This window comes from Moschus berezovskii, chromosome 14 (assembly GCF_049115385.1).
Source record: "Moschus berezovskii isolate FMDL1 chromosome 14, NW_MosBer_1.0, whole genome shotgun sequence".
Taxonomy (NCBI): domain Eukaryota; kingdom Metazoa; phylum Chordata; class Mammalia; order Artiodactyla; family Moschidae; genus Moschus; species Moschus berezovskii.
Genome location: NC_142473.1, coordinates 41,758,537 through 41,785,311, shown reverse-complemented (window position 1 = coordinate 41,785,311; position 26,775 = coordinate 41,758,537). Strand labels below are relative to the sequence as shown.

Here is a 26,775-nt window from a genome sequence, read left to right as displayed (position 1 = left end):
AGGAGCAGAAATGAGCTGTCCAAATGAGAAGTCTTTGCAGCAGGCATTGAATTAAATCAGAGACACTTAAGGCTTCAAGTCCTTCTTGTAAACGAACGACTCTGGTGGGGAGACACCACCAATAGCCCTGCAGAACCCAGGCTGCAAGCTCCAGGGTAGGATTTCCCATGAATTAGGAAGGCCCTTGGGCAGAGAGTGGAGGTAGTGGAGTTTGCTGTTTCCTGCTCACCCCTATGTGTGTCCATTTCCCGTCTCTCATGAGCAAGATAGCATCTCTCCCTGAGATATATTGGGTTGGCCAAAAAGTGCGTTCAGGTTTTTCCATTACACCTTATGGAAAAACCCAAATGAACTTATTGGCCATCCCGGTATTTCTCAGCTCTTTCTTCTGTGAGGAAGAGTGATCCTACTCTGAGGCTAGCATGTGCCAAGCACAAGATATATTATTTTGAATTATATTACCAGAGAATTTTATGAGTGATCCCATTTAACCCTCATGAGGCTTCTGGGAGGCAGGTATGATTGAGGAAATCGCATTCATGCAGACTGATGTTTTTCCAAAGGTCACATATTTATCAGACACAGAATCAGGATTTGAATCCAAATCTATTAGACTCCAAATTTTAAATTCGGTCTGCAATACCAGTGAAGACAGATGGCGTACGGCCAAGGGGTTACTTTGAATCCATTCTTGGTTTCCTGACATGCTCAGCAGCTTCGGAGGGGTTCTATTCTAACTCTCTGCTCAATAGGATGAGTCCAGCTTAGGTCAGTGGGTGAGGGAAACCACCCAGCAGTCTGTGGAGACCTCCCCGAGGGCTGTGTGATTGAAACAGGTCTCTTTACAAATCTGGTGACACTTTAGACTTTAGCTGGGAATGAAATTTCCCATCCCCTGACCCCTTTGGGACCCGTGTGCATGTGCTAAGTCACTTCAGTTGTCTGACTCTTTGTGACCCTATGGACTGTAGCCTGCAGGCCCCTTTGTCCATGGGATTCTCCAGGCAAGAATAGTGCAGTGGGTCGCCATGCCTTGTCCAGGGGATCTTCCTGACCCAGGGATTGAAGTCGCATCTCTTACATCGCCTGCATCGGCAGGCAGGTTCTCTACCTCTAGTGCCACCTGGGAAGCCCTTTAGATCCACAGCTTTGTCCTAATGACTCACTAAAGGAACCAACCAATGACGAACAGGAGATATGTTCCCCCTACTCCCATTGGTATTCCACTTCCTTCTACCGTTTGGTGCAGTGTTTGGGAGCTTCCTTCTAGCCAAGGACTCTTCTGTCCTCTGACTGTGTCACTGAGGTCCGATACTTGGTGAAGCTGCTGATCTCATGGATTGGGGGGTAGGAGCAGTGGGCGGCGCTGGTGAGAGGAGGCGGGCTCTGCTGTGTGTGAAGGGTGAGGGCTGAGTGTGGCCCCCGCGAATGGAGTCAGACTTCCTGTTAGCAAACGCTGGACTCGTGTCACCTTTGTTGCTCTCATCATCTTCACCGGCTGCAGCACCGCACCTCCTGTCTGGTGATAAAACCCAGAGACCAGTCCTCTGTCACCTACTAGCTGTGTGATCTGGGGCAGTGCACGTGGTTCCACTGAATTTCAAAGGTCTTATCATCACAGAGGCATGCTGATAGTATTAAAGGTGCTAATACGATATGAAGCATTTAGGTGCCTGGCACATAGTACACACTCAGAAGGATACAAACAATTATTATTTGCACTTTATAAACATCAACTAGGTTTATTCTTGATAGTCCCCATTTCATCTTCCAGATCTTCCCAGGTGGCTCTAGTGGTAAAGAGCCTGCCTGCCAGTGCAGGAGATGTCAGAGATGTGGGTTCGATCCCTGGGTCGGGAAGCTCTCCTGGAGAAGAGCAGGGCAACCCACTCCGATATTCTTGCCTGGAGATTCCCATGGACAGAGGAGCCTGGTCTTCTACAGTCCTTAGGGTCACAAAGAGTCTGATACAACTGAAACGACTTAGCACACATGCATCTTCTAGATATGCCCTTACCTGTTCCCCATCCCCAGTGATTATGAGCTGTGGCTCCTCTGAGAACTTATCTGACTCACCATCTCAGCTTCACCATGTAGGTGCCCAGCTTCTCACTGAGCAAGATGGGGCTTCAGACATCCAGGAGTTTGTCCCACTGAGGAAAAGAGGCATGAATAAAATAAAATAGTCTATGCAGAGGGCAGTGATACATGTCCTGCCTAGATGTCCCTAAGCGGGCTTTCCAGCCTCTGGGAACATGCATAGTCGTGTGAACCAAGGTTTCGTTAGCAGGCAGCCTCCACTGGCCTAACTCCTGAAAGACTGTGGATGAAATGGGGCAATGAAGATATCTCAACTAGGCCTTTCAACAAAATCAAGATACATTAGGTTTATTGCATCCCCTTCAGTTGAGAGCCCAGTGGTTCCTAATGAAAAGGAAGAAATTGAGCATGATTTGTTCCATCTGGGCTATAGCTGGCTTCTGCCTAAAGGATTCACAGATCAGTGATTAGGAATCTGTTCTAGAATTTCATGGTCATCAGGTGTTTCTGGAATCTCTTGGAAAGTCAGATCATTCTCCTGCCTTCAGGGACCCTTTCTCAGGGTCCCTCAGAAACAACTTGATCAGATCTAGAAGGGTTCTCTAATGTTCACAGGTGTGTTCACAGAATCCTAACTCGTTCACACTTTCAAGGGTCTTGGAACTTCGTGTGACCTTACGTTTCCCTTACTGTCACCTGCCTTAAGCGGATTTCCTCTTTAACTTTTACTCTGCCCCTTTCTTCTCCCTGATGAGGATGGAGCTGAAATAAGATCTGCTTGCTCACTGTGCTCTGATCACATCAGAGTATTCACTCTGAGATGCTGGTATTTTCCTTTTTGCTTCTTTCATCAGAGATTATCGAAAAGGGAACAAATACCTCACTTTGTTGTTTCTAGCTTTTTTTCTTTTGTGCCTTTCTTTTCAGGTTGCTGACTCACTGGGTTTCAAAAATATACCTTCTCAATAATGAAAATAATGAAAGTAATAAAAATCGTGATGCTCCTGCTGATAAAGAGCCCTTGTGGAGCACTGGTATTGTGCTGGGTGCTTTAGATGCTGTGTTTAATAGCATCTCCCCTGGCAAAGTTGACCACGGGGCTGAACACACCACAGACTCTCAGGACATAATAATAACTATTTATTAGCTCTCAACCTGGCCTGACACTTCTGCATTCCTTACCTTATGTCGTTGTTACAATAGCCCTGTAGAACAGATACTATTATCCTCTGTTGCAGATGTAGAATTAGGGAACATAAATACATTAAAAATTCATTCCACTCATTATTTCTATAGACAAATCGAGTGTTTGCTAAGTGCCCAGCCCTTAGAACAAAGTAGTTCCTGCCCTCCACGGTCTCATAGTCTAGTGGGGCCCACAGGGCAGGGAGTAGGCAGTGGCAGTGAATCTCTGGAATTATCTAAAGCCCTCATTTGTTCTGGGCTCCTGCCTCCCTATATTTTCAGATTCACTCTTTGTCTTTTGTTCCAAGCATCACAAGGGGGCTTCCCAGGTGGCACAGTGGTAAAAAATCTGCCTGCCAATCCAGGATGCTGGAGATATGGGTTTGATCCCTGGGTTGGGAAGATCCCCTGGAGTAGGAAGTGGCAACCCACTCCAGTTTTCTTGCCTGGAAAATTCCATGGATAGAGGAACCTGGAGGGCTATAGTCCATAGGGTTGCAAAGAGTTGGACATGACTGAGCACGCATCACAAGGGGTACTTTATGTCCAGCCACATCACTATTAATTAAAGTCCTCCTCCATTCTTCTCTCATAAGGGTCACTTGTAACCATAAGAGTTCATTTCTGGACCTGAGTTGGTGCCCTCCTCAGCTGTATCCTCACACAGGTTCACGCCTGTGTTTTCTCTGAGGGTCTTGATTTGTTGTCCTCAAGCTCAGAACATGATAGGTGACAGTCAACCCTCTCTTGACTATTGCTTTGCTCAGATGAAGGGGACAGAATCTTTATTTTCACCAAGGAAGGCTTCGTCATTGGCTTGGAGAAGGACATGACAGAGAGAGGAATGGGAAGGGACTGGCAAGGCAGGAGACAAACAGGTGGGCAGCTGATTATATGGAGGAAGAAGGACACTATTTGACTTGGTCTAACCTGTGAGGCACAGGCAAACGAAGTGGGTGCTCAGTGCTGGGACTGGAGGCCCCGGAACCTGGATCAATTTTCTTTGTTAGACTATTTATCAAACCAAAACCCTCACTGAGACCAGAACTTTACTATCTTATGTACTGGGAAGCCCAGAGGTGGGCCAGACCCAGCACAGGTTGATTCAGTGGCTCAGTGATCAAGGATGCAGGTTTTTTCCCTGTGTGTGTCCACTGTCTTCTCTCGCTGGGTCCCTTTGTGATGGCCAGGTGGTCTCTGGCAGCTGTGGAGGGATCTTTCTTGTTCAGGTTCAGTGGGAAAGATACTGTCTCACCTTATGACTGGCTTGCAGTTAAAAAGAAAGTAAATTTTTCCTAGAAACAGTTCGTTCATGGCTCATTGGCTTGAATTGGGTCATATGCCTATCACTGAACCAATTCCTGGCTGTTTGGGTGAAATGACATCATCTAAAGTGGAACAGATTTGGGGAAGCAACCACTGTGCCATTACAGGGTCACATTTCCCAGATATAAGCAAAGTGAAGAACCCAGTACTGTGACAGTATATGGCTAGTGAATTAGTATGCAGAGTTGCCAGATTTAACTAAGAATACAAGGTGCCTGGTAAAATGTGAATTTCAGGTAAACTACACACTTGTATAAATATTTCCTGTGCAATATTTGCTGGTCTGTGTGTCCCAATATTTGGTACAAAGCAAAATGGGTTAAGTTTGTGTTTGGCAATGAAACCTAAGAAAAATTCTAGGGGTTCATGGTGCGTCAGGGACTTAGAATCAAGATCAGATCTGAATCTTGCATTGAGTGTGAGGTCAGTGTAATATAAACTGATTCAAACAGCAAAGGAGGGCCAGGGGGGGCCTTCTCTCCACACATGAGATGACCCCCTGTGGCCTGGATTTGGGAGAGAAAATGACTGGGACTCCTCACTTGGGGGCCCTGGTTGACCCCATCCTGCCTTCTCTTTCTAGGGCCCCGATCGCTGTGGGCAGGCTTTGCTGCGGATTGGCATCAACATGATGGCGCTGCCTGGAGGCCGCCACCTGGACTCCATCCCTCTGCCGGGTCAGCGGTAAGTCCCACCACTGTGTCTTAGGGCCTGGCCTGCCCCATCTGGACTCTGGCAGAGGCCCAGCCCCAGCATCCCAGTGTTTGCAGGTGGCCCCATCTCTCAGTGCAGTGTGCTAGGGCAAAGTATCCGGGATACTGCAGTCACTCAGCGAATACAAATGGAACTGCGCTCTGAGACACAGAGGGGTCAGCCACATCCTGCCCCAAGGGGCTACTTTAGGATCCAAGCAGACAATGAAGCAAAGGATCAAGTCGGGTGTGCTGCTCACAGAAGGGACCCCAGAGGCGGCTCTGGATTCTGATAGCACCAGGAGGTTGGAGCCACTGAGGGGTCTTGGCCTCTCTGAGCCTCTTGGAAGACATCAGACTACCATTAGGTGTCTTTCTCTCAAAGCACCAGTGGGAGGAGTGGGCACAGAGCTGATCCTTGGGAAATGCTTGTTGCCCTGAGTTGGGCAGTGCGGTGAGGGGGAGGAAAGAATACACCAAGCAGAGGGTGAGGCCTGGATGATGGGTGAAGGAAGACCTGGGGTTCACACAGGTGAAGTGGACAGGGAGGCAGGTGGAGATCTGACTGGTTGGTCCTGGTGGCCCTAGACAGAAGCAGAGGTAGAGGCACCAGGGCAGCGAATCTCTGATGACAACTATCGCAGTTTGCCTGGGACCGTGCTGATTTTGGCACTGACAATCCCATCTCCCTGGAAACTCCTCAGTCCTGGGCAAACTGGGATGGTGGGTCACTCTAAGTTAAGTTTGGTCTGTGGAGGAACTTTGCAGTTTGACACTCAGAGCTACCTCTTATTCTTTCACTTCTTGCTTAGACATTTTGATGGGACTGTTTTGAGGCAGCAGAATCCCAAGTAGCCCTTCCAAGGTTGTTAAATCATTGTTTTTTATTGCTTTATATATTGGGTTGGCCAAAAAGTTCATTCAGATTGTTCCATCCGATGTTACGGAAAGACCCAGACACACATTTTGGCCTACACAATAATTCTGATACGACTGCAATCTAATCTCTCTTTTTAGCCCCCGCCTGAGTTATAGGGGCTTCAACCATGCATTGCTACATTGTTTGTCCTGTTTTTGGGTATTTTGGGTGTGCGTGTGTTGCTTTTAAAATCAGAAGGATTTATTACATACTTGCTAAGAGTCTACTGGAGTTGGGTTAATCTCTATGCCAATATCGGTCTGCTCCCCCAAAGCCATTATCATAAAGAGATTTAAGAAGATGAATGTTCCTGAGGGCTGAGAACACTGTTAGAAATGTAGTTAAGAATTTCCTATGTGGCCTGACACTGGGAGTAAGGTATAATCTGGAGATCCAAATATTTTTCCAGGTGGACTCTAAGGTAGAGCTCAGAGATGGTGTGATGCAAACCTGTAAGGATACGTGCATAGTCTCAGAGATGGGATTTCATGATTTGAGCAGATGTTATCAGCTCTGAACGCATGACTGACTGGCTTCAACTAATTGTGTGGTTTTATGTGAACTCCTCAACCCCATGGCTTCTTGGCTCCCTCATGTATAAAACAGGGGTAATAATAGTATCTAGACATAAGGTTGATGTGTGGATTAAACGAGCTAATAATACATGCAAAATGTCTGCCATCCAGTGAGAGCTATATAAGAAGGGCCCTTGTTTATTGGATTCCTGCTACATGTTGGAGGCCCTCTGTGGCTCTTCATGTAGGTGATCTTAGGGGGTTCTTTTAGAAATACTTCGCTTGACCCCTTACTATTGGCAAGTCACTTCTTTGAGAAATCATGGGCCGACATCCCAGCAGCCTAATATTTTATAATCAGAAAAGAGTAGAAGTGTTCTAGATTCAGAGGAATCTCAGTCTTTCCATCACCTGTCCTGCCCAGGTTGAAAACCTTATACTCAGATGAGTAGCAACATCTCTGCAACAGGGCTTTGGGACCCCTCTCCAGATCTCACAGGGGTTGGAATTGTCAGACCAGAGCCTGTGCTGAGGTTCGGGAAACTGACATCACAGGGCAGTTTAGGACAGTGGTTAGGAATCTTGGACACCCCCACCCACAAAAATTGATTCTTTGTTCTACTGCTTATTAGCTATAACCTTGGACTTCAGTTTATTGATCAATGAAACAGAGATATTTATGCTTACATCATCAGGTTGTGATGAGCCTTTAATATGTATATGTTGTTACTATTCACATATAAACTGAACAACAAATTGTTGCTGTATGCAAATAGCTTTTATGCTTTATTTTTGTGTAGAAGAAAATGCTTGAAAATAAATCCAAAGATTAAAAAAAGAGATAGTATATACAAAGTGCCTGTCTGAAACATAGGAACTGCTCAATCAATGTTACCATCTCCTTTAGATAAAGAATAAGACCCTGGAGTAGAGAATATGAGCCAAGGTAGATCACATTCTGGAATTCTGTCAGCCCCTGGGAACCACTGATCTCTCTCTTCCAAGCTCCTCAGAATTTTTAAAAATAAAATTAAATTACATAAAAATGATTTAGGAATCAGATCATTATGCTTTTGGAGTCAGGACAGGCTTTCTAACTGACATTGTACAGCAAATATTGATACCTTGGGAGGAAAATACCAGACTAACATGATTCCACAAATGCTGCAACCTGCCAAAATGTTTGTTTAGAATGTCTTCAATCATATTACTCTGATAGGGGAGGCAGGCTGCAGAGAGAAGTTGGCACCTCCTTTACTATCATCACAATCTCATATTGCCAGGCCAGGCCTACCCAGAACAGTGGGGGAATATAATCCTATTAATCGTCTACCATCCTGTTAATTGTCTATGTTCTGGAGGTGTGTGCCTGGGCCACGTTCACAGCGGGGGCTCATGTGTATTTACAGGATGTCAGAGGGGTTCACTTGTCCAATCTGATGCTTCATTGTGAACAGACAATAGCAGCCGCCTCTTCTTTCCTCTTGTTCCAAGCTTCAGAGGCCTCTTTTGTGGGGAATAACACCGTGGTTATTGTCCCCAGATAAATAATTAATGCTGGATAATTGACTTCTTTCTGTTGTGTTCCACTGAGACTGAATTTCACTCTGGAGTGCCATTGTTCACATCGGTGTACAAAGCAAATAAATATTGTCAAGTTGCATGGGATCATCCCACAGCCCGTATGAGCTGTCTAGGTTAGACCTTTGGTGTTTGAGACCCTTTTGAGTAAATAGCATCAGAAGAGCTTTTCTAGGTATTGGCTCCTGGAAGGGAACAGAAGGTGGAGAGCAGAGGTGTCTGAGGCCAGGGGTTGGGATTGTGAACTGAATTGGGTGATAGGAGGGGGTGTGATAGCTGTCAACTCTGACCACGTCTGAATCTCCTGGGAGGTTTTCATATTTTGAAAAATAATAATAATAATAAAAAAACTCCTACTGCTGATTCATGTTGCTATATGGCAGAAACCAACACTGTATTGTAAAGCAATTATCCTCCAATTAAAAGTAAATTTTAGAAAGCAATAAAATAAAATAAACAAGCCAAAGAACAGAACCCTATTCTTGGAAACTTTAATGTAGGAACCTGAAGAGGTTGAAAGCATATAAGCCTTGGGATCAGACTTGGGCTCAAAGCCCAGCTCCACTTCCTACCAGCTCTGTGACTTTGGCTGCTGCCTAACCTGTCTGAGTACCAGTTTTATCTTCTATAACAAGGTGACCATGGTCATTGCTTTAAAAGGTCATCTGGGTGCTGGGGTCTAAGAAGGAAGGTCTCTCTAGGCCTCTGGGTGCCAACCTACATTTTACAAGGCCATCCTGGTAACAGTAAGGCACCCCTCACCCCTAATCTCCCTCCTTCAGCAGTGAAAACCCTTGCAAGCTCAGGTTCATATACTTCCCCAGAAGTTCATGAATTTATTGGTGGGAGTGAAGGGCACAGGGGATCAGCTCTCTGAGTAGCAAGAGACTGTGGCTGCTGTGTCTCTAGCTGATTTTTGCTTTCTTCTCGGGTCTCTGGGCTCCCATCTCTGCGATTGCTACATCAATTCTTGCTGTTGGCTCTGGGCTGGGTAGTAGTGGTTCGGGGATCCAGACATGGTGGTCTGCCTGTCTGCCTGCTCCCAGGGTTGTGCCCGCCATCATCGTGCCTCCTCTTCTGCAGGAGGCCCAGGCCTTTGATTTAACAGTCTCTATGGAGAGGTTCCTGCAGGGTGGACTGGAGGCCGGTCTGAGGGATGCACACAGGGCCACATCCAGACATGTCCCCCACTCCCCCTCCCTCTTTCCTCCCTCCCTCCCTCCGTCCCTTCTCTCCTTCCTTTCATTGCTTCTCTTACCCGCAGATCAAGCTGAAACACTAACATTTTCTCTCTAGTTTCCTGCTCGTGAGGGTGGGAATGCTGATGAAAGGACTTCACTAACCCCCGTAACAAAATTGGCTCACTCTCGTTCAGTAGTTGCTATGAGCTGGTCGCTTTTACACATAGCAATTCACTCAGTCCTCATCACAGCCCTTGTGTATACTTACTATTATCTCTATTTTGCTAATGAGGGGGCCATAGGTTGGGTTCCCTGGGAAGAGAGAGTCATTGAGATGGGGTTGAGAGTTCAGGATGGTCATTAGGGAGTGCCTTTGGGATTGACACTTGTGGCAGGAGAGGAAGGAAGCAGGCCTGGCCTGGGGTGGGAGTGGGGCGGGGGCAGAGTGCAGATGGTGAGCTGTGATGCCGGCTTGATGACAACTCAGCTGACCTCACAGGGACCTTTGGGATCAGAGTTGTTCATTGGCCACACAGGCCAGGACCTTCATATCCCACCTTGATTCTGTTGGAGTGGGCAACTTTGGGCAGAGCACGACCTCAGGTAAGGTTGCTCTGGAAGTCCTGCCAGCTGGGGACAGCAAGTCTTTCCTTTGAGTAGGAACCCAAATGCCACATACAGCATCCATCCCATGAGAAAACTGAGGCCTGAGGAGCTGAAGTTGCTTACTTGTCCAGGACAGGCTGACAAAGAACAGAGCCAGGATACATATCCTCAGATGGTGCTTGAACCTGAGTGCCGGCCAGTCCTCTATCCCGCTGTCTTCTCCATGATGTTCTTGATGTTCCATGATGAAGAAGTCATTCATTCATTCAGGTGGTCATTTATTCATTGTTGTTATTGTTTAGTTGCTAAGTTGTGTCTGACTCTTTGAGACCCCATGGACTGTAGCCCACCAGGCTCCTCTGTCCATGTGATTTTCCAGGCAAGAATACTGGAGTAGGTCACCATTTTCTTCTCCCGGGGATCTTCCAACCTAGAGATTGAACCTGTGTCTCCCATGTCTCCTGCATTGGCAAGCGGATTCTTTGCTGCCAAGTCACCAGTGAAGCCCCGTTTATTCATTAGTATTCATTAAGTCTTACACAAAATTTCTCTACGAGTATGTGTTAAGTGCAGATCATGTCTCTGTATGGGGTTGTGTGCTAAAGGACATGATGGTGACTGAATCGGGTGATGTGCCTTCCCTTGTGGAACCCATTAATTTATCTCAAGTGATCAGGCTTGGATTGGTAGCAAGAATACAACCTGGGGTTTTTATTTGGGATGTCTCACTGGGAGGGAGAGATGTCTCACTAGGTTTCTGTTCAGCTTGGAGTCTGAGATGAGTCAGCTGAAGCTTGTGGCAGGCCGGCGGCCTCCTGGGTCACCCCTGGGCTGCTGGTGAGGACCCGCCCAGCTTCCCTGAGCCAGTGAGGCCGTCTCAGGCCAGCCTGTCTCCAAGTAGATAATGGCTTGCATGTGTATGCCCTTGGTCTGTGGCTGGTTTTCTGCTGCCGGTTGCTTTCTGTGCCCGCAGTGAAATGTGCAGACTGTAATCGTCAATGGGATAATTGGATATTTTCCTGTTGTTTAAACCTAAGGGAAGGCTAGAATCAAATTCTCTTCTTTCTCCCATCTCCCAAGAGAAATCCACAGAAACATAGGGCGTGACCTTGTAAAGACATAGGAATAATGATTCCATTTTTAAGAGGGATGGTTGAATTTTAAATTCCCTTATAGTGCCGGGAACTGGGATCATAGAGGCATCGAATGTTGTTGCTGGAAGTTTCCTTAGAGCACCCTGTATTATGAGATGGGGAAATTGAGACCCAGAGAGGGGAGTGGAGCTGCTATAATACTCTCAGGCCCCCTTCCACTCTCTGAGGAGTCCTGCCTTCCCTGAACTGTGTTTCCTAAGTTTATTATCCCAGCTAGCCTCCAGTGATTTCTAGTAGCTCTGTATCCTAGCTCCAGTGGAATCTTCTTCTTACAGTGATCTGTAATAGATTTCAATTTCATTCGTTCACTCATTCATTTGAATGAAATTTACTTTAGGCTAAGAACTTACTTTGGGCCAGGCCATGAGTAGAACTATAATGAATTATGTAAATATCATCCTTCTGACTCAATAAATATCCTGAGGGTCAGTCATTTCTGATTCATATTTGTGCTCCTGTGGTTAAAATGCACGCGAAAGAAGCTCAAAAACTGGTTGTTGAATGAATAAATGTTTAATAAATGACGAGTGACTAACCACTTAGGCGTCTCAGATGACTGTGAGAAATTTAATTCCTTACTTTGAAGTTTGTTCCTTTCTCCAAGCAAGCTGTTTTCATTCTTTATGGTAGAAAACTGCCTCATGGAGGAAAAGGATAAGCTAGAGTTTTACCTTGATTAATGTAAATACTGAGTGGCAGCCAAAGATTTAATTGGTTGAAGGAGTCAGACAGTTGGAGAGACTTTTTTTTCTCCTAAAGGATAGAAATTAAAAAATATTTTTAATCTTTTGGTTTTATGTTCATTGGAAAAAATGTCTCTGAAATTTCATCATTTAATGTCTTGCAGGAGAGCATAGTGCAGTGGGGAGCAGTGACCAGGAGCCAGAGGCTGGCCTTCCTCCCGTCCTGTCTTTCTTCCTCCCTTCCTTCCCAGCCCTGGTTCTTCACTAACCTGCTCTGTGTCCGCAGACAATGATTTCCCTCTCTGAGCTTCGTTTTCTTCATCTGAGGATGAGGAGGTAGGCAAAAGTTTCCCAGGGACTCTTTCAGTGCTAATGTTCTAGGAGTTTGTGAGTGAGTTTTGGATAGTCTTTTCCCTTTTCTGGACAAAAAGGATCCCACTTTAGTGGGATCAGGGCTGTGAAAGAATCTCATTGACCAAAACAAACAAGGTCTTATTCCTTTCAGTGAAAAGCATGAAAAGGTTTTGTGTTGGCCTTGTAGCTGGGAAGGAAATTGTAAGACATTTTAGTTTGGGAGCCCCTTCCAGCATCTGAGGGTGTGCCTTGTCCAGCTTTTATGGAAGCCCCGTGGTATAGCCTGGAGAAGTACTTTATGAGGGGGTGGGGATAGAGCACCCAGCTTTGCTGGAAAAAAATACAGATAAATCCATGAATCCCAGCATTCCAACACGCTTCTTGATTTGAAGTTCTTATTTTTGACTGAGTTCATTCCACCCCTCTGACTGCTCTTAGCAACTTGTCATCTTTCCAATATGCGGCTCCATGTCTCCACTGCTTTGCACATGCTGTTTCCTCTGTTTGAAATCCTGTCACCTTCCAACTCTGCTGCTTCTAGTAAACTTGAAGGCATCCTTCTAGCATTGGCCTGGGACACTTTCTCAGATCCCCTAACTCAAGCTGAACTTCTCTCTGTGCTCTCCAAATTCCTTCTGGTTACTTCGAAATGCCACATGGAACATACTGAACCATAATTGCTTGGTTAAAATGATTCATTTATTCATTCAGCAAATGTTTGTTGAGTGCTTATGATACGCCAGGTGCTGTGCTAGGTCCAAGGATCATGTCACAGTGTAATGGAAGGTCCTGCCCTTTTGGAGATCACATTCTCACTATCTCTCCTGTATAATCCCAACACCTAGCTTGGCCCACTGGAATGTTCAGTAAAACTTGGAGGTCATTACCAAGTGTTCTTGGCATAGAAAAGTATTCCTTTACAGAAAACTCTCTGCTTCACATTAGCAGGTGGAATAGAATAAGGCAGAGAGATTGAAATTCCAGACTTAGAAGGAATAATTGAAGTTTCATTCTGAGTGAAAAGAATTTAAAATGAGCCAACAAGAATGTAGACAGAGATTTCCATAAACTATTGACCCCCAGTGTTTTAGGGGAACCCTGGATGCCAGACCTACAGGATTATCTGGCAATGAGACATTGATATCAGAAGCTAGGGGCCAGGGCATGGGTCTGCTGGACTGCGGAAGGTTCTTCCCTTTGGTATCTGAATGGTCTGGCACAGTTACCTTCCCCCAGTGATGGGCTTTGAAGAATGAGGCAGGATGTCTGAGGCGCAGGAGCAGAGGCAGAGCAAGGATGGCGAAGAGTCCTCAGAAGGGCATTCCTCACTTTGCTCCTTCTCCCTGGCTTCCCACTCTGGCAGTTCTTCTGGTGCAAACTTGCCGGAGATCTGTGATGATGGGGCCAGTGGGCCAGTAGTTCTGTCCTGAATTTAAATAACACACACCCCATTCTCTCTCAGAAGGAAATAAGGCAGGAGTTTGAGAAATGACGAGGCATACTGTAGTCTTTAAATGATCACAAGCTTTAGAAAGACTTATATAAGGTACCGATGGACCTCTTTGCAGGGCAGGAAGAGAGGCACAGATTTGGAGAATGGACTTTTGGACACAGAGAGGAAAGGGAGGAGGGGACGAATTGAGAGAATACAGTTTACGTGTATATAGTACCGTGTGTAAAATAGTTAGTGGGAAGCTTCTGTATAACACGTGGAGCTCAGCTCAGTGATGATCTAGAAGGATGGAGTAGGGGTTGGGGTTGGTGGGAGACTCAAGAGGGAGAGGATATATGTATACATGCAAGAAAGTGGAAGTGTTAGTTTCTCAGTTATGTCCAACTCTTTGCCACCACACGGACTATAGTCTGCCAGGCTACTCTGTCCATGGGATTCTCCAGGCAAGAATACTGAAATATGTTGCTGTTCCCTTTTCCAGGGGATCTTCCCAATCCAGGGATCAAACCCACACTATCGCCAGATTCTTAAACACTATCGCCACCTGGGAAGCCCACACATATATTTATGAAAAAAAGGCATTGATAGTCATATAAGAACAGTTTAACATGGGAGAAAGAGCCCCAGCTATGGATTTGAGGGTGTGAATATCAGTTAAATTGCTGAAGACTGTTAAAAAAACATACTATTTAGGTAAGAGCAAAGCCCTGGTCTCAGACTGCATAAATCCTTGTTTCCACTTATCCACCTTGAGATCTTGGCTAAGTTACTTCACCTCCCAAATCTCAGTTATGTGACCTTCACGGGGTTGTGTTAGTTTGTTTAATTTTTACCAAAGTGTAGATGCTTTATAATGTTGTGTCAGTTTCTGCTGTACAGCAAATTAAATCAGCTCTCTATGTAGATGTAGCCCCTCTTTTTTTTGTGATATCCTTCCCATTTAGGTCACCACAGAACATTGAATAGAATTCCCTTTGCTCTATAGGTTCTCATTATCTATTTTATATACAATAGTCTGTGTATGTCTATTTTGAGGGTAAAGTAAATAATTAAGATTGGACCAGGCATTTAGCACAGTGTCCAGAATATAATAAGCACTCAATTCTAACTTCATTATGATTATTAACAGTGAAGTCTTAGGCAAGTTAAGTAATGCTTCTAAGCCTCAGTTTTTACCTCTGTATAATGGGTGAGTAATCACCAACCATCAAACCACTGTGTGGGCTGAAGGAGAGAGTCCTTGGTTCCCAGAAGGTGTCCTATTGTTGGTAATTCTTCCTGCTTACTGTGTGGGTAGTTAATTCCTTCTGATTTTAGACACATCTCAGGGAGTCCCTTGTTTCATTCTGTAATTCTTTGGTATATGACTATGCTACTCCCTTCCCCTACTCCAACTCCACCCTGGATAAATTCCAGCTTTAAAAAATCTATCCAACCAGTAGCCTGGTATGTGGAGATAACTGTGGTTACATCTGGCTTTGGGTTTTGGAATCTGCCAGACTCCAGAAAACCCAGCTTTGGGGGCTCAGTCACCTCCTTCCAGATGTCCAGGAAGGCCACCATCCAGGAGCAAGGAGCAGGGAGGGAGTAGGCAGCTCTTGGGGGCTCTGCTGGGAACTGCACAGGGCTCCTGTGAGCCTGGTTCACTGTTGGGATGCCTGCCTGCTCCCCGGGCACAGGGGCATCTTCCTAGCATCAGATTCCAGCTCACCACGGAGACAGAGGAAATCCAACCTTGGTCTTGGCCCCTGTCCCCTCCAGCTCCTGACTGTGGCGGTTTCCACCATGAAGGGTATGTGACTCATTGCCAGTCCATCTGCTTTGCCCTTGGTTTTCATTTCCTCCCTTTGTATGAGAAGTCAGATCATCTGTACTTGGAACGGGAAAATTTCATGTCTAGTGTGATGGCAGCTCCAGGCTCACAGCTGAGGATGGTTCAACCACTGGGAATTGCCAGGTGTAGGGACAGCAGACAGTCTCTGCTACACAGCAAGAGCTGCCCTGTTCAACCAGACTTTTTATCTTGGGGGTCAATCAGCAAATACAGTAGGAAAGGTGGCGCCCTGGGAACTGGAGAGCTAATGACACAGAATCTGACGAGCTCTGCAATTATGGGATTCTCAGCCCAAACCCTAAGGAGCCACAGTCCCCGGACTCCAAAATTGAGAAGAACATCTCATTATGTGGCGGCACAGTGCCTGCAGCTGGGAGTGGACCGGCTTGTGGCGGGGCCGTTCCGGGTTCGCCAGGCCTGCTCTCCTCCCTGGGAAGGCGTGGGGCCGCTTCGATAGACCCCTCTGGAAGGCCTCGCACCCACTTCTGCTGTGACCTTGTATATCCTGCTTGTCATCATGTCTCACCCTGAAACCAAGCAAGATGAAAACTGACTCCTCCCTGGATGGGTTTCCCATCTCAGCCAGGGCAGCATGGGGCACCCAGACCAGGACCCAGGAGCCAGCCTTGTTCCTCCAGCTCCTTCACCCTCGCATCCTCTCGCCTCCCCCTGACCATCCACTCCTTCCTGTCCCATGTCAGTCTTTGTTCAGCCTGCTGTCCTCTCTCTGCTGTACAGCCTTCATCGACAGGTCACCTCCTGCATAGTCTTTAATCCACTCCGGTCCCTTTTCTACTGAGTCTCTGCACAGTTATGTCACTGCCCTGCTCTGATATGTTTTGAGTGGCTCCAAATTGCCCTCAGGATTAAATCCAAATCCAAATCCCTAATCATGCTATTCAAGGTCTTTAATCAACTGGCCCTCCTCTCTCTCCTTAGGCCCCTGACTTGAGTCTAGTGAAACTTCTAGTTGTATTACTATTTCCGTGTCCCCAGGCGGTTTTGCATTTATGTGGAAGCCCTTTGGCCCTTGTCATCCTGGCCAACTCCTCTCCTCTAAGAACCAGGGCAAATGTCATTTCCTTTGTGTACATATTCCCAGGCGAAGTCAGGCCCTCTGTCTCCTGTGATCCCAGACTCTCCTGCTCACAGCTTCTTCCTCTCAGTGTGGTGTTTAGTTGATTGAGGAGAAGGCCTGTGCTCTAGAGCGTGGGTCTGAGTCTTGGCTTCACCGCTTACTGACATGTGACCTCTCCCAGCAGAAGTCTCTTTGTCTGTAAATGAGATTAATAACAGTCTTCTCTCCCAGGGCTGTGGGGAGGATTAAGGAGATAATGTATTGAGAGAGCTTAGAACACTGCCTGGCTCATTGCTGGAGCTCAATACATGAGCTATTGTTATAATTAAGACCAGATTGTTCTTAGTGCTTTCTTCCCTGTTCGGGGTCTTGCCTGAGTTGTGTGAGCACTGGGATTTTCTTCTGTTCAGCTGTGTCCTCAGCTTCTAGAACAGGCTGGTGATGAGAATGCACATAGAAGGCACCAGGGCACTAGGGCTCCCAGCCTGGCCCCAGCACGTACTGCAGGACCTGGTGGGACAGGCAGCCTCTCCTGACCTCTGCATCTGGGGTCTTTTGAAGCCAAAGCCCAAGGATGCCTGGAGTCTGCCCAGAACCAGGGACAGAGGACTCTTGGTCACAGCCTAAAGCTGGAGCTGGTGTGAGAGTGTGGTGGAAAAGGGGGTCCAGGTGCTGGGGGCTGGAGTCCACCGTGATGGTATAGATCTGCTCTTGGAAGCCCTCTAGTGGTGACTTCTGGACTCTCCCCTCCCTTTCCCAGAACCCCATTGAAGTACCAGGATGGCAGCTGTCATATAGGATCTGTGAATTCTCCTAAATGTTCCACTTTGGCAAATGAAATTACTCTCCTTAAAGTGAAGAGGAGAATGCAGTGGGAAAGATAAATCTAAAACCCTCTTTAGTTTACACTTCAGGTCCTGTGTTACAGCCATGAAACGTGAGGGCAAGCAAGGACTCAGCTTGGGGATGTGAAAAGGCATTTATATCTTTGCCTGACAGCCCTGAACATGCCACCTGCACACAGCACGGCCCTTCATAGTGAGGTTAGAGAGGCATTTAAGAACATACAGGGTCTAGAGTCTGATGGGCTGGTTCTGAGCCAAACCTAGTTACTTACAATCTGAGTGATATGAGATAGTTCATGTAACCTCTCCAAGCTTCAGTTTCCTCATTTGTAAAAATAAGATAATTATGGTGCCCTGCCCTCAGGGTCACAGTGAGATCTGCACAAAGGCATCCCCATGGTAGTTGGCCCAGGGCCCAATCTCAGTAAATGTGAGCAGTAATGGTTATGGAGCTTATCACAATAACCCCATGAGACGGTACAGCAGTGCGGGTCATTGTTATTCCCATTTGATAGATTTTTAAACTTAGTTCCATAAATATATACACTGAGCATTTTCACTATATCAGGTCCAGTGTGAGGGGCAGGGTGAAGGGCAGGCATGACAAACAGAAGCCCTGCCCTGCTATGGACTAGTGCAGGGGTCTCCTACCCCTGGGCAATAGACAAATACCAGTCAAAGGCCTGTTACATGGCTTTCACAGCAGGATATGAAGAACAGGTGAGCAAGTGAAGCTTCATCTCTATTTACAATTTCTCCCTATCATTTGCTTTACCACCTGAGCTCCATCTCCTGTCAGAGCAGTGGAAGCATCAGATTCTCATTGGAGCCGGAACCCTACTGCGCTTGAGTCATCCTGAAACCATCCACCCCTCACCCCCAGTCCATGGAAAAATTATCTTCCATGAAACTGGTCCCTGGTACCAGAAAGATTAGAGACCTCTGGGCTAGTGGATAAATAGATAGTTGAATAATTGAGACCTGTGTCAGGATGGGGGAAAGACAGGTTGCTCCAGACACACAGGACCCATGGGAGGTAAGCTCCTCTAGGAGTCAGAGGCACCTGCCTCAGGAGAAACACTTAGAACAAGGTTGCAAGGATGTGTGGGCACCAGCAAGGTTCAGAGGAGATAGGGAGAGAGGGATCAACACCTGCAAAGGCTGGGGGCTGGAAGTCTCAGGAGAGGCACTGAAAGAACTTGCTGAGGCTGAGACAACGGTTGGGGAATGAGGGGGAGAGCAGGTCAGGAAACAGGCTCAGAGAGGGCAGGTGCCACATGCAAGGCCACACAGCTGCCAAGAGGTGAAAGTGGGATGAGGACACAGCGGTGGAGCCTCATCACGTCTTCTTGCTGTGAGTAGCACCATGCCAGTTCTTTCATGTGTACTGACAATGTGCACACATACATGTATCCTTTTTAGAGGCTCAGAAAGAAGTTGTTCCTGAGTTAATGAAAGGCCAGGGATTATTAGTAGCATCTTTCTCTGGGGGCGTCCCTGGTGGCTCGGATAGTCAAGAATCTGCATGCAGCCCAGGAGACCCCGGGTTCGATCCCTGGGTTGGGAAGATCCCCTGGAGTAGGAAATGGCAACCCACTCCAGTATTCTTGCCTGGAGAATGCTATGGACAGAGGAGCCTGGCAGGCTACAGTCCATGGGGTCACAAAGAGTCAGACATGACTGCAGGACTAACAGCACTTTCATTCTCTGAGGGCATCTAAAATGCCAGGGTTTCATAAAGTTAACAAGATGGGCTTGCTATCATCAGAGAGGAGGCAGCTGTGAAATGTACACATGAGATTGGCTCCCTGGACTGGAAATAATCACCTGGAGCCAAATTCCTGCTCTTTGGCTTTCTGAAAGAGAAAACAGCAGTGTACTCCATAGGTGATCGACAGACTAGGGGGGTGAGTCTCAGTTTTCCTCCTCTGTAAAATTGGGGATGATAAAATAGCATCCTAAAACTGCAAGACTGGCTTCCCTAATGGCTCAGCAGTAAAGAATCTGCCTGCTAATGCAGGAGACATGGGTTTGATCCCTGGGGCAGGAAGACCCCACCTGGAGAAAGAAATGGCAACTCACTGCAGTGTTCTTGCCTGGGAAATCCCATGGACAGAGGAACCGGCAGGCTATAGTCCATGGGTTTGCAAAAGAATCGGACACTACTGAGAGACTAAACAACGACAACAACTGCAAGACAGATACTGTACGTGAGAGCACTTGATATGTACCTGGCGTGCAGAGGTACTCAAAAAATATTTCCTTTATAACATGCTTGGAATGAGGCCAAATTTTTTAAAAATTGACTTAATGTATCCAAATCTCTTTCCTACCTTCCAGTCCTTCTATAGATCAATGGAAGCCACAACCTGGAAAAGCAGATGGGACAAAGTGACTGTAACGCCATTATCCATGTCCCCTTCACAAATTACTCCCTGGTATTAGTTTCAAGGTATATTGGTGGGCCATTACTCCTGTGAATATCTGAAAAGTAGGATCAGCTCTCTAACCCTGTTATACTGGACAGTTCAATTAACACAAAGAATTATGGAATACATATGTCAAAATGGGTAGGATGAATAATGAAAATGAGGACATCTCTACACTTAAAATGTGAACTAGGAGTAGTTAGGGATGGAGAGGTAGAGAATTGTCTGCCCCTTTCACAAAAGCCTGAATGCACAGAAAGGCCTGTGCTGCTGCAGCTCAGCGTGGGTCAGAAGCAGGGCAGTGAAGATGCTGGAAGACTTGAACATGATCAGGGAACAGCATTTCCTTGGTCTCAGCTGGCTGGGCTTCACTGGTTCACCAGTGCCTTAGTAAAGAGGAACTGGAAGTTATCTCCTAACCATACTGTAAATTATTTGTAGTTTGTTGCATAAATAATTATGCTTAAACTAACTGTTTAGTAAACAATTTATAGTTTGCTGCATAGCAGAGGTTGTCATTCTAAATTAATCTATGTGTTGTTTTTATAAAATCCTTAGTGAGAGAGTCTTATGGGTTATAGAATGGTGTAGGGGCCGAGTAGAAACAGCTGATACCTGATAATAAGATTCCTCGGTTGTCTCAGGAGGAATTCTCATGTTTCAGTTCAGTTCAGTTCAGTCGCTCAGTTGTGTCTGACTCTTTGCGACCCCATGAATCACAGCACGCCAGGCCTCCCTGTCCATCACCAACTCCCGGAGTTCACTCAAACTCACCTCCATCGAGTCGGTGATGCCATCCAGCCATCTCATTCTCTGTTGTCCCCTTCTCCTCTTGCCCCCAATCCCTCCCAGCATCAGAGTCTTTTCCAGTGAGTCAACTCTTTGCATGAGGTGGCCAAAATATTGGAGTTTCAGCTTCAACATTAGTCCTTCCAATGAACACCCAGGACTGATCTCCTTTAGAATGGACTGGTTGGATTTCCTTGCAGTCCGAGAGTCTTCTCCAACACCACAGTTCAAAAGCATCAATTCTTCGGTGATCATCTTTCTTCACAGTCCAACTCTCACATCCATACATGACCACTGGAAAAACCATAGCCTTGACTAGACGGACCTTTGTTGGCAAAGTAATGTCTCTGCTTTTTAATATGCTGTCTAGGTTGGTCATGACTTTCCTTCCAAGGAGTAAGCATCTTTTAATTTCATGGCTGCAGTCAGCATCCACAGTGATTTTGGAGCCAAAAAAAAAAAAATAAAGTCTGACACTGCTTCCACTGTTTCCCCATCTATTTCCCATTAAGTGATGGGACCAGATGCCGTGATCTTACTTAGAGTGAAATCCCAGAGTGCCTGCAGTGGCTTCCAGGGGCCTCCAGGATCTAGCCTGAGTCCCTTCTCACCTCTTACTGATCTTTCCTTTGTTCACTCCATTCTAGCCATATTTATTTCGATACTGTTTCTCAAGCACCCAGGCCTACACCAGTGGAGCGTCTTTGTACCATCTGTTCCCTCTGCCTGGAATGCCCAAAACCTGCATTTAACCATGGTTGGTTTTCTCTGAAGCATTTACTCAAATCCTACCTTCTCAATGAGTCCTACCCTGATCCTTTATTTTAAATGGCAGTTACCGTTCTGCTTGCCACATGAACAATCTCATCCCCACTTATTCTTACATCTTTTTAAAAGAAATTATCTGCTTTTAATGTACTGCTGCTGCTGCTGATGCTAAGTCACTTCAGTCGTGTCTGACTCTGTGCGACCCCATAGACAGAAGCCCACCAGGGTCCCCCGTCCCTGGGATTCTCCAGGCAAGAACACTGGAGTGGGTTGCCATTTCCTTCTCCAATGTGTGAAAGTGAAAAGTGAAAGTGAAGTCGCTCAGTCTTGTCCGACCCTTAGCGACCCCACGGACGGCAGCCTACCAGGCTCCTCCATCCATGGGATTTTCTAGGCAAGAGTACTGGAGTGGCTTGCCATTGCCTTCTCCGTTAATGTACTACATGTGTCCTCAATTGTGTTTGACCCTTTGTGACCCCATGGACTGTAGCCTGCCAGGTTCCTCTGTCCATGGGATTTTCCAGGCAAGACTACTGGAGTGGGTTGCTGTTTCCTCCTCCAGGGGATCTGCCAGACCTAGGAATCGGAGCTGCATCTCCTGCAATGGCTCTGCACTTTTAAATTTATTACAGTTTATTGCTATTGTCTGTTTTCCCTGCTATAAAGTACTTTCCATGGGACAGGGATGTTTTTTGGCTTTTTCACCCTGTGTCCCAAGTGGCTAGAAGAATTCCCAACACACTGTAGGCACTAAGGAAATATTTACTGAATAAATATTCAGAGTTGAACGTGTGAGGGTATGGAGGCCACACACTCTGCATGGAGGCTGACAGCGGCCAGAATTTTGGGAATGAAGTTCGATGTGAGGAAGTCCAGTGAGAAGGATGGGCCTTCTTCAGAAGAAGAGGCAGCAGGTCCATTGGATTCACCTGGTCTCAAACTGAACCCACCTTCCTGTCTTCTGACCTTGTTTTGCCTGTCTATTCATGTGCTCAAGTCAAAAATCTGGGTCACCTCTTTGACTAGTTCCTGTCATTCATCATCTGTATGAATTGGTATCGAAGTCCTATTGATTTTATCTTAATTGTTCTTGAGTGATTGTCTTCCAGTACCACTGCTGCCACAGGAATCAGGGCTCTCCTTATACTTGAACGTCCTTTTGGCTAAAAATAAAATCCTTGGTTTCCCTTAGTATTTCGTATATGTTACTTTATTTTTTTTTCCTAGTAAAAAGGATTGCTCTAAAAATATTATTATAGCCTAATTTTGGTCCTTTATAAGTAACATGGGCTTCCCCAGTGGCTCAGCAGTAAAGAATCTACCTACAATGCAGGAGTCACAGGAGACACAGGTTCGATCCCTGGGGTGGGAAGATCCCCTGGAGGAGGGCATGACAACCCACTCCAGTATTCTGGCCTGGAGAATCCGCATGGACAGAGGGTCCTGGTGGGCTACAGTCCATAGGGTAGCAAAGAGTTGGACATGATTGAAGCAATTTAGCATGCACACAAGCATAAGTTAACATGCACTTATTTCTAGATGCACAAAAGATTTTCTTTCTTTTTAAATAAAAGTCCAATCTTACTAGAATATGCTTTATATGCTTGTTTTCATTTATGTATGTAGTATACTCTGTATCTATAATTTTCTTAAAAATTTAAACTCATTTTTGTAATGGTTATTGAAATAGTAAGTTATAATTTCCTTCTGTTTTGTGAGTACATTCTACTGGCATTTTCTCATTGTTATTATTCTGCTCTTTATTCTCTTTCTAAAATAAGTTCATTGGAAGGACCGATGCTAAAGCTGAAACTTCAGTACTTTGGCCACCTCATGCAAAGAGTTGACTCATTGGAAAAGACCCTGATGCTGGGAGGGATTGGGGGCAGGAGGAGACGGGGATGACAGAGGATGAGATGGCTGGATGGCATCACCGACTCAATGGACATGAGTTTGAGTAAACTCCGGGAGTTGGTGATGGACAGGGAGGCCTGGCGTGCTGCGATTAAAGAGTCAGACACGACTGAGAGACTGAACTGAACTGAAAATAATTATGCATGGGATGATACTTCAATAAATTTTTGTTTCTATGTGAAATTAGTTTTTATGAACTTTTTTTGGGGTGGGGTTTAGGAAAGCTGTTCTAACTTCACAGAGCCCCATCTTCTTTTGTTTTTGTGTAGGGTTCAAAAACATAGTGATCTGCCGTCTCAGGTTCCTAGCTCTGCTCTGCCCTTCGCGTTGGACTGAACATCTCCTCCTCTGTCTCTGTTGTCTCTGTCTTGCTCAATTTTGATCTTACTCCCAAAAGTTTCTTCTTAAGGTGGCTCTTTGTTGTAAAAGAGATTCCTGTTGGTTCTGTTCTAAGAGTCTAGAGTAGTTGCCTTGCACTCCCCTCTGAGAGGCAAACCCCTCCTGATTTCAGTTGCTATTCCTGAATTGTCACACTGTCCTTTCTAGTAAATCCGCAGTGGCTCATCCAAGTTCTTCTTTCTTATCCTCTCCAGATGCCTCCTTATTCCTGCTTCTCATACAGTCTTGTAACTGCAGGTGGTTTGTCCCCACCTGCTTGCAGTTTGAGTTTTGGACGAATACTTTATCATCTAGTTTTGTTGTAAATAGTATCCATGGAGTTTTGGCTCTGTTATCTAGTTATTCTGCCAGTTTTTATATGGGAAACTGGAGTGATTGAAAAACTACACTGCCATGACTGTCATCTTTTCAGAATTCTTCCTTATTTCTCTTACTTTTAAGCAACTAAGTTCTGATGATACAGTTGCTTTAATTCAAATCACTCCAGAAATAATGAACACACACAGTATTGCCTATCAGCAACTATTCTAAGCAAATATTTACATGTAGTTGTGTACATATGTATGTGGGTGAATATACATATTCATACTTTTTTTTCACTTATTAATCAAAAAATGCCTAGGAGTTAGGTACTATCATCACTCCATCTTGCCAGTGAGGAAGAGGAAACTCTAACATAAAGAGGCTTTCCCAAAGTTGTAGTTAGCAAGTGGCCGACTAGTATTTAATCCAGGCAATCTAGCTCCAGGGTTCATACTCTGAGGGGAGTAGTGGTACCCAACAGAAGCCACCTGATGCCTGGAAGACCCAGTGTCATGCCAGGCTCTGATGCTGGCACAGTGGTACCTAGAAGATGCAGCAGTAAGAGAAGAAGGAGTGACTGTGATAGTCCGAGGTGCCTAATAGAGATCAGAGAGCATGACATTGCCCAGAAGGAAAGGCAGCCATGCTGGATGGACCTGGCAGGGCCTGGCAGTTGGAATAACACCCAGTGGAAGTCTGCTAAAGGAAGAAAAGATGACAGCATGATCCAATGCTGCCATGTGGTTGACTGAACCTGTCTTTTTTTAGGGTTTAGGGAGTAAATATATAAGATTTGAACTCTGGGGATGCCTGGAAATAGTTGACACTATTGTTGACATCATGGTGGAATGAGAATGAGCTTGGGCTGTATTTGTTTATGTCTGTTTTTCTCTTGGGCAGTGTAAGGGTAAGGGTTGCCAGCACAAAGCCTGGTATATGATCAACATCTGTAGCATTTCATTGAATTGACCAGGGATTGTTTTAAATCTTATGAAACCGGTTGAGACTATTTTATGTTTGTTACAGGTATCATGTGGGGACAGGCACTTCCTATGGGAGCTCAGACCTCCCTTCAGCCACTTCACCAAGGCTTAGATATATATCCCCATTCCTCACTGGAAAGCCATTTGCCTATAAGTTCTGAGAATCTGGACAATGGTTGGTAAGGGTTCAAGCTCCACCCAGTCAAAGCATTGCTTCGTGGAATATAGGAATGTTTGCACAATGCCTTTCACAAAGGTCTCTCTGATTCTCCTGACATCTGCTCTAAGTATTTCTATTGAAAACACAAAACTTTATTATCATGTGTTTTGTAGTACCCAGTTGCTTGGACACGACTGAGCAACTTCACTTTCACTTTCATGCATTGGAGAAGGAAATGGCAACCCACTCCAGTGTTCTTGCCTGGAAAATCCCAGGAACGGGGGAGCCTGGTGGGCTTCCGTCTATGGGGTCGCACAGAGTCGGACACGACTGAAGTGACTTAGCAGCAGCAGTAGTTACTTGGTCAAACTCAAATTTTAGCCATAGGTAAAAAAGGTATAGCAAAGGTTGATCTACACTTTTTCTGACATCTAAGCCAAAGACAGAGTACACATTGTCTGAAATATGGCTCCAGAAGATGCAGTGATGTCATGGATTCCAGTCTATGTTCCCAGTCAGGGCACTCATGCTTATCTTGCAATACACTCTGCAATTTCTGGAAATATTTGTGGCTGGCATAGCAAGGCTCCTGATCTGTTTTCCAGGGACTCTATGGTTTACTTGATTCAAATAAGTATTTATTAATACCTGCTGTGTGCTGGGTACTGGTGATGCTGAGATAAATCAGAAAGTGCCTGCTCTTGCGGGGAATCTCAAAGTCTAGTGAACAAGACAGGTGGAGAAACTCTTTAGGATGGCCAGTGTGCACACAGACTGTGAAATCAGGCTGCCCACATGGAGTTCTGGCTCTCTTAGGTCTTGTAAGTGTTGTGCACCTCTGTAAAGTACTTTGCTCTGTAAAGTCAATAAGAACATTCACTTAACCAGGTTACTGTCAAAGTAAAATATTACATGATAATTGTTCAGCTATGGGGCACAGTAAGGGTCCAATAAATATTAGTTATAACTGGTGGATTTTGTCTGCTTTCTCTTTCCCCGTGACTTCAGAACTGCTTTCCACCCAATTATCTATTTCATTTGTTTAATGCGATATATTATTATCCTAATGGCTTAGTTGTAACTTGAGTAACTTGGGGGCAAAGCAAGCTGAGCAAAGTCAGGCTTTGTAGGTATACACATGTCTTTATCATCAACCTGTTTTGACCTCTACCTGCTGGGGGGCCAGAGCCTCCAATGTCCTCCCTTCCCTGGTCAGAGTTGGTCTTGGACCTGAGTGGGATGTGGCTGCTTGTTGGGGCCTGGGGATGAGCCTCTGAGTGTGGTTAGGAGGAGGCAGCAGGCAAGGATCCATGGGCTTACTAATCTGCTTGTTTATTCCTCTCTGTATGTTTGGTTGCTGCTGGGAGAGAAAGAGGAGGTATCTGTTTAAACAGTCTCTAGAAACGTAAGTTATTTTAAGCTCATTCTTAAAGAAAACCAGATTCTTCTTTCCCCACAGGCACCCCTTGTCTGTCCTTATCTCTGAGGCTGTCACCCGGAAAGGCAGCTCCTGGAACTGCGCGGCCAGGAGTGGGTTTGGCCTGAAAGCAGCAATTCCCTCTCTGGGGCCCGTCTTCCCGCTAC

The 26,775-nt window shown here is 45.8% G+C and overlaps 1 protein-coding gene across 1 annotated transcript in view; it reads left to right on the top strand.

Moving 5' to 3' along the window:
• INSC (INSC spindle orientation adaptor protein) overlaps positions 1-26,775 on the top strand; it is a 134,588-nt gene that overhangs the window by 33,033 nt on the left and 74,780 nt on the right. The window contains exon 2 of the mRNA XM_055422509.2: positions 5,135-5,235. Coding sequence (XP_055278484.2) covers positions 5,180-5,235 — 56 coding nt within the window. The 5' untranslated portion in view covers positions 5,135-5,179. The remainder of the gene's footprint in view (positions 1-5,134; positions 5,236-26,775) is intronic.